Here is a 13,053-nt window from a genome sequence, read left to right on the forward strand (position 1 = left end):
GTAATAATGTCTGATGCTCCTGGGATTGGCTCCCATGACTCATTAATTCAAAAAGCAAGTTATAGAAGATTGGTTAATGACTGATATTGCTTATGAAATTTAGGGGTCATTATTGTCTCATGTACAGAGTACAATGAAATTATTACTTGCATGAGCTAATCAACATGCCACACAGTGTTGCTCTCCGGCACCACAATTTGTGAGTATACCCACATTACCTCAAAACTGTCATCCTTAACTGAAACAACTCAAAACATATTTATCATTAATAGATTTATTATTAAGTTAAAAATTTAATTATTTCTCCATTATTATAAAACTGTTGTTCATTCATCTGTGCCATATACTGTACATTTGTTTTTTTTACTTTACCTTAATCCTCAGTGTACCATCTATGAAGAACTAATGTGTTCTTAGCTTAAACAAAACAATAGAAAATTAATATACAAGGCTTAATTAGCATGAAATAACAGCACTGGATTTTCCAACTCTGGTAGCGTATCACACAAGAAAACTGTCTACTTGGTTATAAGTCTTATCTAAGTGTAGAAGACAATTGTATATAGGGCAAGAAAGAGGAGTTTGATGCAACTTTCTGCCTAGTTATTAATAAATAGTAATGAATTTTAGGAGATAAATAAAGAGAATCTCTAGTGTATCTACAATAAACCACTCATGTCTTCTCCTGCTGCACTGCCCATTTTTAAAGCTGACAATTGATTTTCACCTGTTTTCCTATTCATTTTAAAGTGTATTATATAAACGTATGTTACCTCACAGAATACGTGTTAATATTTAAATACTGTATATACAATGGACTAATATGCTTTTTGCTGCAACAGCTTACATATTTTAATTATCCTTTTTCTCTCCTTCATCACTGTATGTAAGCAACTAATAATGACCAGACACTGAAACCAGTGCATAACCTAAACCATACCTAGAAACCACATACTAAACTAACCAGACAATGGAACCTGCCTAGGAACGAGCACTAGCCAAACAGGAAGCATTGCCTAATGTGAACTTTAAAACTGTTTGCTAATATCCTTTTTCCAACTGTGTCTTCAACGATTTTGTTAATTTGCATAAAATAACCTTAAGTAAGAGGACAGGGCAGTCAATGCGACGTGAGTGCCTTAAAGGGGTAACAATGCCCCTTAAAAGCATCAACCAAACACCCCCCATTGAAGTGGCCTCCCTACCAGCTCATTTCTGATTCTTTTCTTTTCTTTGTAGATGTTGCTTCAAAACTCGTTCTCTGGTCATCCAACGGATTCCTCGAAGATGCCCAACAGTGGAAAGTTCACAGCGCCTCTCTATTCGCGGGTGTCCAGGAGCTCCACCCCTTATCAGGTGTTTCGAAAGTGGGGTGGTCGTCTCTCTGCCCATTCGGCTTAGCCACCGACGTGCCGCTTATCCTGCGGCTTTCAGGTGGGGGGTTAGGTGCCTTCCACTCCCTCCTCCCGCTTACCGCGTCCCGCCCGCGTATCCCCTTGTTGGCAGAACTGTCACAATCGGTGGCTGGCTCGTCAGGGGATTGGCCGGCTTGTCTGTCTGTAAGTGAGAGGGAGAGACATAAGAGAAGACGAGACGAGACAGGAAAAGAGAGGGAGAGCGAGCGAGCGAGCGAGAGAGAGACGGAGATGGAGGAGGAGATGCAGCCGGCAGAGGAGGGTCCCTGCGTCCCCAAAATCTGTAAGCAGAGAAGCCCCTACAGCGCCCTCAAGACGTTCACTTGCAAGAAACTGGTGGGTAAGCGGTACGACAGACCGACCATGGTGGAGATCCCGCAGCTGGGAGCCGGCGGGGGGCATCACCACCACCCCCAGCAGCATCAACAACAACACCTTCAGCATCAGCAGCCCTCCATCATCAGCAGCAGCGAGCCACCGCAGCCGCCTTTCCCTTACGAGAACGGGCCCGGGTCCAAAGCGGCAACATCCTCGTACTCCTCTTCCTCCACCTGCCCGGCGGTGGCTTCGCTCAGCAGTCAGCAGAGGCACGGCTCCGGGCGCTACGCTGCTGCCCTGGGGCACGAGCCCCCCGACTCACAACCGGGCCTCAGCGCAGGTAGGTGCGCCGCAAGGAAAACTTTATTGGGGTGGGAAAAGCCATGTGTCACGCGCAGCAAAGGTACTTCGTTTGTCCGTTCTACAGCCGGAGAGGCGAGACGACCACTCTTTGGTTCGTGGCGCTGCCAACTGTCCGCGCGGAAGAAAGTTTATAAAAGTCACCTCTCTAATGCAGTTAGTAAGCACTGGACTCTACAAAGAGCATGAATGATTTGTTCACTTCATTCTCCTTGGTAATGTGTAGCTAATAAGAGGAGACCTGAACATTCGTATCATAATGGGAGATACACGCCCGCTACTTTTGATTCCAGTAGTCTGCTGAGCATCTCCATGCAAGACCAGGAGCTCTGCCTGCGAGGGAAAGATGGTTTGTAACGAATGTGTCCTTGGACATAAGTGCTTCATTTGTGGACAACATCAAATTACTCTTTACAGATTAGGATGTTCTGAAAGCCTTTCCAATGCATTAAAATGATAAGCTTCAGTGTGGTTGGTTTGTGTGGTTAGAGTGACAATAAGAACTGTTGGTCCCTCATGGGATTTTTACATTTTATTGCAATATGTAATTAATCAGAATTGATTTTGCTATTGAAGAGGTGGAAACCGAAAACACTGGCATTCCAAAGAGTATATAAAGTTTAACAGAACCTTCTAAATTAATTGCGCAATAGATCAGTGATTACGAGAAGTGTTGACCCTAAAGAAATCCCCCAAGCTGTAATGAAAATACCATTGGTAGAAGTCACCTTGTTTGAGAAATGAATGGAAAAGGAAGACTCGAGTTGATACCCCCTGATTCAGCCTTTAGGTGTGTGTCAAAGTGGAAGTGTGTCTACAAGATAGAATGCGTACAGGTGTCACGTCTTTGTGTGATACAGAAATAATCCCAGAACAGTTTATGTCACTTTTTGCCTTAAAGCTTGCTTAAACACAAAGCAAGTTTAGCATAAATGACTTACAGATTTTTTACTGTCTGCATCCGAATGGTTTAATATCATCCTGGCTGAGAAAATAATGTGTGACATACAGTATTAATGCATTAAGACAGGCCATTCTAATGATTTATTCTCAAAGAGAATCATGAGAACAAGATTATCTGTTAGCCTCCTTGAAATATAAACTGACATTACTTATAGTGAGTGGTTTTTTGATCCTTCATTTTGGCAAAAGTATGTCCTTCATTTCATAAAGGAGAGTTTTTTTGATGTCTGCTTTGATTTTCCATAATTTAATCTAGTCTGTTCAAGTCCATACGCTATTTTTTAACAATTGTCTTTCCAGAGATGCAATGTGTTAAATTGTTATGACATTCATGCCATAAGTTTCCACTTTATAACAGGCACTGCCCGCTTGTTTGTCTTCAAGTGTGTGCGAGCACTGCTTTGGGTGCTTGACATCAATGTAGACATGCATCATCTATTTCTGCACTGTCTCTGACCTTGAGAACATTGTTATCTCGCATCTAGAGAATTGTTGTCTTGCATTACAATGAGCACCGATCAGGCCAAATGTGGAAAATAACACACGTGCATCATTGTACACATCTGATCTGCCTGAAAATCTTACAGCAGTCTTTTTTGAAATAAGTCACATCATAGAAAGTAAATAGTTTTTTTTCCTTACAGTGTACAGAGTACATGCTCCATGTGCATAAATCTATTATGTGTAAGACATATTTTATGAGTGGAATATATATTTTTAGTATTACTCAAAACAGACTAAAAAGAGATGCAGTCATCAGTCATATGAAGAAATGTTACTGCTTGTTTGCACATTTATTTTCAGAATCTGCAATGTGAACAGAGATGTTCTATTTCCCAGAACTTTTTTCTTTTTAACCATATATTTAATGTACAGTAAATTGAGGCATAATGTACAAAATTGACAATCTTTATATTATTTCTATTTTGTAATTTGTAGGTCATGCCTCATATGCTTGTATTTACTGGTTTATAGTGTACGGAAAGTCTTAGTAATTGCATTGCTGTTTGTAGTGTATTGTATATGACCATTATCCCCCTTTTTCAAGTGTGTCTCCTACAGTGTATTTTTGATGGGTGTAACTATGCAGATTGTAATGTAAATTGGAATTTTCCTTTTATACATGTTTCCCTTTTGAGTTAAGTCTGTTGGTGTTGGCATTCCATCCAACTTTCATGACCTTTCTGTAAAGATACATACAACAATACATAACCTATATGATGTATGATTTGCATACTAGTAGTAGTGTCATAATTACAATGAAGTGTACTGTTGAACACAGCAAAATGATACCTGCAGTACTGTATCTGTTTTTTAACATAGATTGAACATCTTCAAACCCGATTAATTTAATTTAGTGCTATCGGAGCTGCAGCTTATCCCACCTGCATTGGAAGAGGGCAGAAACTAGCCCTGGACATTGAACTGACTTGGAATCGTCAACTAAGCTAACCCACACGTGTTTGGAGACGTGAAAAGAACCCTAGGGTAACCAGAGGAAAACCTACACAGACGCAGACATAACATAGAAACTTCACAAAGACGACAACCAGATAGCAGATTAAAACCTAGGGTGCTGGATCCATGAGGTGACAGCACCTACTACCTCAGCACTCTTACTGTTGTTTTTGTTTAGTTTGTGTTATTCTCAAACTGTTGATAGGTTGATGTATATTTTTTATTATTTAGGTGTTGGAGTTAGTTCAGTTGTGTACAGCTTTTAAAAAGGTTTGTTTCAGTTGTTTCCTACATAGTGATGTGTGTTTTTTTTAGATTTTTGTAGAAAATATGATGTTTCAGTCAATGTTACAGCTATATATCTATCTGGTAAATGTAATTTTAGAAAGTAAACAAAAGACACAGTTTAGGCAAAACTGCTCATAATCTGTAGTATCAAATACACCATGTACTGTTTAAGCCTATGCAAAATGTTGTCTTCTACAGGTTTTTTGTTTTGTTAAAAATGTTTGGAGTATTACTTAACCTTAATGTAAACTTGATCACAGGAGATTAGTTACCATTGTCTGCTCAATTAATTATAAATGGCAATTTCCAAAAGTCATGGGTGTGTGTGGTCAGAGCCTGTCCCAGCCGCATTGGGCACAAGGCAAAAAAAAAACCTGCATGATTTGCAAGTCGGTTACAACACACACACACACACACACACATACACCCACACCCCCAGAGAACTGCCAGTTAAACTAACATGTATGTGATTGTAGATATAGGTGGGACAGCAGACTACTAAGAGAAGAAAACATGTTCACAATTAGAGCATGGAATGTGCAAACTCTATGCAGATAATGGCCCAGAAATCAAACCGTGCAGGCTGAACCTGTCAGGCTGTCAGACTAAACACTGCGCCACCGTGCCGCCCATTCACAAGAATCAGTTATCTCAGATTTTAGTCAAGAAGATCATTTTCTAGAAAACAATTATATGTAAAATGTTTTTGCAACAAGTTATCTCTTTCCCAGTGTTTGATCATGTTATCAGATAACCTGTAACATGTACCTGAAAGGTACCAACTAACCTCTTAGGTTCTTTTCTTAGTGGGGTATACGAAGAAATGTCAAAACCAGCTATCCAACTGTTACCTGAAACCTATTATCTGTTTCAATAACTGTATTGATTCTCATACATTCAGTCCTAGAAACATCTAATGACAGACTGCTCACTGACTGAGACTCTCTTTTATTTTTACCCCTTTACTTCAGGCCAGTTTATCAGTGTTAGAGGACTTCACAAGTGTCCTTCTTGCCCATAAGGGATCACATCTAGACAATGAATGATCAGTCTAGCCTGTTGGCTACACTAAAAATCAATAATCATTGAGCTTAAGCTTTTACTTAAAAATTATATTTAATTCCACAATAAATGTAAGCAATTCAAAGAATTATACACACTGAGTGGGTTCATTCAATCCCAGATAACATTTCCCAGATGGTCCAGTTCCTTAGTTACAGATTATATATCCTTATGTGAAAAATAACAAAAGAAGATTTCTAGCCAACTCTTTGCAACCGTCTAACAGTTAATCAGATAGCAAGCTCCTTTTAAATGGCCATACCTCCTGTCAGAAATTTTGCAACAAAGCACCAACTGAAGTAAAACAAAAAATTGAGCCGAGAAAACTCTTTTTGGGAAAAGTCTAACAAAAGGCAGCCACTGTCTCCATCCTTCTTGCCCAAATTAAATGCACACACCTGGCTTACATTCCATTAGCAGGGCAGGCAGATTTTCAAAATGCTGAAATGGTTATCACACAACGTTACAGTAAGGTTGATTGACATGGAAATCAAAAGCCACTCAATGCTACAAAAAGACTGGCTATGCAAAACATTCTATTTCCTCACAGGTGGCACAGTGGTAGTGCTGTTGCTTTGCAGTAAGGAGATTGTGGGTTTGCTTCCCGGGTCCTCCCTGTGTGGAGAGCGCTTTGAGTAGTGAGAAAAGAGCTATATACTGTAAATGTAAAGAATTATTATTATTATTATTATTAAGATCCTGCTTTGCCTTTCATCTTTCCCAGAATACACTTTACTTCTGACCAGCATGACAAGTCTTTAGGACTTAGGCTCGATTACCTGAAATCTGCCAGTTGAAAAGTTTGTGATAGTGTGATTTTTTTTGGAGAGAAATATTGTGGAAAATATAATAAGTGACACTAAGATATTTTATTATTAAATGTGTGGTCAAGGAGAAAGTTTGGTGTATTAGGAATAATAAATGTGAATTTCAGTATAGAGATATTGAAATAGAAAATGTTATAAATTAACATTTTTTCTTATGTTTTTACATATGAAGAGGTTGATAACTTTCCAGCAGTTAACAGGGATAATTAAGGACCTACATAGTGATTTAGAAATAGTACAGAGAAAAGTCCTGCTTAGATTAAAAGGGCTGAAATAAGACAAATCGCAGAGACCAGACATCATTTATCCTAGAATGTTTAAGGAGGTTTGTGAGTACATTGTTGCAGACGACCAGGGATCCTGCCCCGCCGGGATGCCTGGAGGAAGCATGGACCGGGAGAGTGGCACTATTCTTCCCTGGGTGCCTGGACGGTCCTAGAGCCCTGGAGGACAGTGCTTCCACCACACCAGGAAGTGCTGCCGGACCAGGGATAGTGTACGCCCGGAGTGCTTCCGGGTGCAAGGGCAGCACTTCCGCCACACTGGAGAGTGCTGCTGGAAGTTTGTCATCGTGCACCTGGAGTACATCTGGGGCAAGATAAAAGCGGCCGCCTCACTCCATTCGGGGAGCCGGAGTCGGGTGGAAGAGGACAGAGCTTGTGAGAGAGGAGTGGAGGCGGCCGAAGGAACAAGGACTGAGCAAAGTGTGTAAATAGTGTGTAAATAGTGTGAATAAAGCATGTGTGTGTTTGGACATTCTGGTGTCGTGTTAGTCTGTGACCGGGCTATCTTTTACAACATATATAAACCCTAATTTTTCAAAATCACTGAAGAAATTCCCAAGGATTGAAAGGTAGCAAATGTTGCTCCATTATATGAAAAAGGTGAATAGGCCAGTTCTAGTAAATATAGGCCAGTAAGCTTTCAGACTGGGGAGAGCATGTTTCACCAATATGTTAGAATTCTTTGTGGAGGCAACTAAAATATGATCAAGGAGGTGCATAGTATATTATTTATCTTGAATTTCAGGAGGCTTTAGATAAGATACTACATGGAAGGCTCATGATCAAGCTAACAGAAGTGGGAGTTCAAGGTGCAGTGTGTTAATTGGTATAAAATTAACTTAAACAGAGAAAGCACTGGGTTATGGTTCAAGGATCCTTTTTCCGCTTTAAATGATGTTAACAGTGGTGTCCCCTCGGGAATCAGTGTTGGGGCTACTGCTCTTTTTAATATGCATAAATGATCTTGACAAGGATATAAGTAACAAGCTGGTTAGCTTGCAGGTAATAATAAGTATATAATGTAAAGTACTACATGTAGGAAGTAAAAATGTTAGATTTGAATGCACAATTTTAAAGATACACTTGCTGAGGAGGAATTAGCAGTTGCTGTGGGCTTGTCTGTCTCTCCAGTTCCCGACATCGTATGGGAAACAAAGCTATTAGTGTGTTAGGGTACATAGCACAATGTGTAGAATACAAGTGAAGGGAGGTTATACTTAAGCTATAGCACATTTGTGAGGCCTTGTCAGGGGCTCCATGTACACTTTTGGTATCTATAATACAAATAAGAGTGATTAGACCGATTGCAGTGCTTCAGGGTATGATCTGTGAGAAATACTGAAAGATTTAATGCTACACTCAGCATAAGCAAGTTGTGTATTAAAGGTGACATGTCTGAAGTGTTCAAAATTATGAAGTGAATTAGTATGGTGAATCCCAGCTGTTGTTTTAAAATGGGTTCTTCGACAAAAATATGGGAACACTGATGGAAACAGGTTAAAGGTAAAATTTCTTTCATGTCAGAAAGTATTTCTTTATTCCAATAGAGAATTATAGTTTTGAAATAAGTTACTTCATAGTGCAGTTCACAATAGTGTTTTGGGTACCTCAGAACAGATATGATGGGCTGAATAGCCTGTTCTTGTTGTATTAGTTCTAATATTCTAATGGTCAATACTAATACTAATACTGTACAGATCATCTTCTCTCAGCTACTTGATTCTACACTCGAAATGGGTAAATGAAAAAGAAAGAAGAGCGATGATGAATTTGTGTTGTTTGTTTGTGTGCATACTATGGGTTTTAGGTGGATTATTTTATTGTCACTATATAATTTCTTCATGAAATATTTAATATGTTTTTATGATTCAAATAAAAATGATACGCTGCTATGAGTTCAGTTATATTATTTCTGCTGTTTTGCCATTGAATTTTTATTTTACCTCAGTTTTCATGTGCCAAAACAAAAGTTGCTTGGTCTGGCCAAGGTTAGAAAGAGTTTGGGATAGGTGCTGGTTCCTGCAAACCCTATCAAAAAAGTAGGAAGACAGTTGAATCTGCTTATTTTCTTAGACTTTATTTTTTCTCTTTTTTGAGTAGAGCGATACAACAATACATTGTAAATAAATCATCTTTGCAGTATGCTGTCCATTGCCTTCCTTTTTTCCACTTGTTAGTACCAATTATTGCCTTCCCCTTTAACTCACTAACTAACAGATTAGGAAGCGCTAGGAGAAGAGAAAGGTCTACGAGACTGCAGAGGGGTTTTTTAAACAATAATTGTGTCCAAAAAAAGCTGCTATAATTTATAGAAAAGCTTGGTTGATTCATATGGAGTAAACATTGTCATTATCAGTTTCAGATGTTGTGGTACTTATTTTTAAGTGTTGTAAGCTGGATAATGGTTATTCCAACTTAATACAATATTGTTCCGAATAGATTGATTTTCTTTACATTGCTCAGACACTGTGTGGAGGACATATTCAACTGCAATTTATTATCTGGAGTAATGATAAAAAGAAAACAAAATATAGCAATGTGAATGTGTCAATATTTCAACCATCATACACATAAAGGACCAGTATAAGTTAGTGATAGTAAATACAAAGTGCTTGGTGCCCACCTTTTACAGGACAAAAGCACATTATTAGAGAGAAAATAAATACAGCTGCTTGAGATAGCATGAACACCCCAGCTTTTCAGAGAAAATAGCACCCAGTTGGTGATCTCTAACAGCATGTATGCCTTTTTTACATGTTTAGAAAGTGGCCTTTCTGAAAAAACGCTACAAAGCATAAAGGGTCTTAAGAGACCCCTGTGGCAGAAAGAGGCTTGATGTACCATAGTTAAATGTAGGATTAAATGCTATTAGAAAAAAAAACCTGCTAAAATAACTCCAAGAAAGTTTGTAGGTTTGGTCCCATATTGATATACATAGACTTCGAAAGTAATAAAATACCCAAAGAACGTATTGGGAATATCTCAAAGGCAAATTTTATCTTGCATTCCCTTGTGAGCAGACAGTAAGGTAAGGTGAGTTTATGCCGAGCAATACAGGCACAGCTAAGTATTTAAGAAGTTAAACTAGGGTACTTTGTGTTGCTGAGCTCAGAAAGTTAAATGATCAGGCACTCGAATAACAGTGAGGGGAATAGTTCACCTTGTCTTTCTAGACATTTCTTAAATGAATAGAACAACAGTAAACTTTTGCTGTGAATAAAGGCATGGAAACAAATTACAAGTCTTAAATCCAAATATCTACAAACTGATGAGGTCAAACCTTATATAGTGAAAGCAGAATACTTACCTGGGTGGAATACCTGACTATGCATAGTATTTCTGGGAAGATCATTTTTATTTTGGAGGGTGTGGACTGAATATATTGGCAGGCCAATAAATGGTTTATTTTTGCTTTCATTAAAGGGAGGACAGCTTTCCAGATTATCCGTGAAGATCTTTTTGTACAAGAGAGGCTATGTGTTACAAAATCATTAAATGTTATCTTCAAGGTAAAGATTGCAATTGGTGTTTGCAGTTCATGAAATTAATTTGTTACTAATTAAGAGCCTGTGAGATCATACAGTGCAAGTTTTTTGATCTGCCTGAGGAGACTGAAAGGATGAAGCTTTCGTCTGTAAATCTAAAACTCTAAAGAAAAGCATCTAACAGAAAATAAACTTAACATTAAAATTGCAAATGCTTGGTTTGTACAGTATTATGTACAATATCAATCATTTGGTTAACAGGTAGGCACTGTATTTGATGAAATGGCCCATTACATGACAGTATGAGATTACTGGGTATTGCCAGGAAGAAATTCCTATATTTTGTCCAAGAGTTATTTAACTAATCACCTCCAATTGTCTCCTTCCATTTCTCATATTAAAAAGCGACTGGTTTCTTTGAGTGGATGGTTCTTCTTCTTTACTGTTTACCATGTACTTGTTGAATCTAATGTTGAACTCTCTAAATTGGTTCCATTATCTTATTTGTAATGTTCTTTGACTAAATGAACTTTGTGAAAGTGAAAGTTGCCATATATGTTTCATTGGTTGTGATTAATAATGCTAGACAGTGTGCTTGCATTGCCTTTTTATTTTAATGTGAAATGGAATGATTTTGAACTCATCAGCTACATTATTCCCATATTATGAATGCAAATTGTATGATTCTGATCATTGGCTGATCATCATATAGACATATAACTTGGCTAAATATCATAAATATTTATACAGCAAATACAGTTGTATCATATCATTCTCAAACCTGCTTCATCAAATTCACTATTATAAGAGCCAGGAGTCTATTCAAGCAGTACTGGATCCATCGCAGTAAGCAATCCAGGACATGGCACCAGTCTATTGCAGTGCCGTTAATTATTGTCTCATCTGATTCTTAAATGTGCTTAATCCAATTCTCAGTTGAACAGGGCACATGCACCCCAGTCACTTTTTTTTCAATCTGTATGAGGAAAGAATTATAAATTTGTTATTGAGGTGAGGTGAGTTTGGGAGTATGCACTGATATTGGAGTATGTTAATAATTTTAATCTGGGTATATTAATATAACATGCCTCTATAGTAACTTTTACTGCATAAAAACATAGCTATAATAAAGTATTTAATAGTTTCCTGATCTACATGCTCTAAGATCAGAGCTGTTTTAAAAATTATAGTTTTCTTCACACTCTTTCTCTACTTAACAAACAATTATGGTCATTTCTAGGCCAAAAGCTGTAATCTTCTTTTCTAGTTTCGCTCTGGATGTTTATTCTCTTGTTTATATTGTGTTTCATAATTTCCTATACAAGTGAAAATGCTTATATATATTTGTGTTTGTGTGTATTGAAACAAAATCTTTTTTAATCCAGCCTTTGTCCCGCTTCATTGCCTTATTAGAAGCTAAACTGGCCACTGGCAGCAAGCAACCTTTAAACCCAGTCCTTGGGCTTCTTCAGGAGTACTCTCTGAAAGTTTTGAGACTGTCACCCTAGAAGTCCATAGATCTTTGCATTTCTCAACCCTGCTATACAACTAAAAGGCCAGGATATCCTCGGTGGCTCTAGTACTGCCTGTCTTCTATAATATGCAGTTCTACAGTATGTGAAACTCCCTTGCTGTCACATTATCATTTGGTGGAAACTCCCATGGCCTTCTTCTCATCCTTCACAAATTTAATTCAGTACTCACAGAGTAATTATTTCTTGATCACCCTTTAAAACTTATGGCATACTGTTACTGACACTTTAAGGGACCCTTTTTTTTTACCAGTTTAAGTCCCCCTTTTAAAGTACACACCCAACCACATCCGTTTCCATTATTTTCCATCCCTAGGAGGGTTTTTTGTTCATGACAACTTTCAACAATATATACATGTATATTGTAATGTGGCAGGAAACACATTGCCATAAGCAGGCTAAATGTTAGGGTACCAGCCAGGGCAATCTATTTAACTGTAACAGAAATACGGCCGCAAGGTGGCAAAATGATAAAAAAAAAGGCACAGGATAGCCTTGATTTTCAAATGTGATAGTTTGTAATTTGGATTTCTGCCCTCCTCTCTCATCAGTCAGCATCTGATGGCTCCATGGTGGTCTGGCATTTATATTGTTAGTGTCAGAAGGAGTGGGGTGTTCTCGGAGGCGTGGCATGGAGCTATGTGTCTTCCTTCAGCAACTCTTCAATGCTACTGGAGGAAAGGGACGATACCATTAGCATCAGCGCCCCTTAACATCTGTGGTGGAACTGCTTATATTGTCATAGCCAGGAAGGTGGTTCCCAAGCGCACATGCATGACTTTATAAATATATATTGCCCTAGTCATATATAGACATATACAGTATATAAATACACACTTAAACATGTAATTCATGAAGAAATTGACTACAGACGATATAGCTGCAATTTGTTTCTCACATTGTCATCTCTTTTTGTAATCTTGAACAAGTCACTTAACCTATAAATAAATTTCTTATTCTCTTTTTCTGTTAATGAGGAATATATACTAAGATTTTTCAGGTAGGGAAGAAAGACATTTTAAGGTGGGGTCATTACACTCACTGATCATGTTGCCAGAGAG

At 38.2% G+C, this 13,053-nt stretch overlaps 2 protein-coding genes across 3 annotated transcripts in view; one reads left to right on the forward strand and one right to left on the reverse strand.

Annotated features, from left to right (window-relative positions):
• The window catches only part of slc30a9 (solute carrier family 30 member 9), a 990,624-nt gene that overhangs the window by 782,933 nt on the left and 194,638 nt on the right, over window positions 1-13,053 (reverse strand). The window lies entirely within an intron of this gene.
• LOC114651881 (BEN domain-containing protein 4) overlaps window positions 1,581-13,053 on the forward strand; it is a 104,014-nt gene continuing 92,541 nt past the window's right edge. For both annotated transcript variants that reach the window (XM_028801924.2, XM_028801926.2), the window contains exon 1: window positions 1,581-2,073. In XM_028801924.2, coding sequence (XP_028657757.1) covers window positions 1,647-2,073 — 427 coding nt within the window. In that variant the 5' untranslated portion in view covers window positions 1,581-1,646. The remainder of the gene's footprint in view (window positions 2,074-13,053) is intronic.

This window comes from Erpetoichthys calabaricus, chromosome 5 (genome assembly GCF_900747795.2).
Source record: "Erpetoichthys calabaricus chromosome 5, fErpCal1.3, whole genome shotgun sequence".
NCBI classification, from domain to species: domain Eukaryota; kingdom Metazoa; phylum Chordata; class Cladistia; order Polypteriformes; family Polypteridae; genus Erpetoichthys; species Erpetoichthys calabaricus.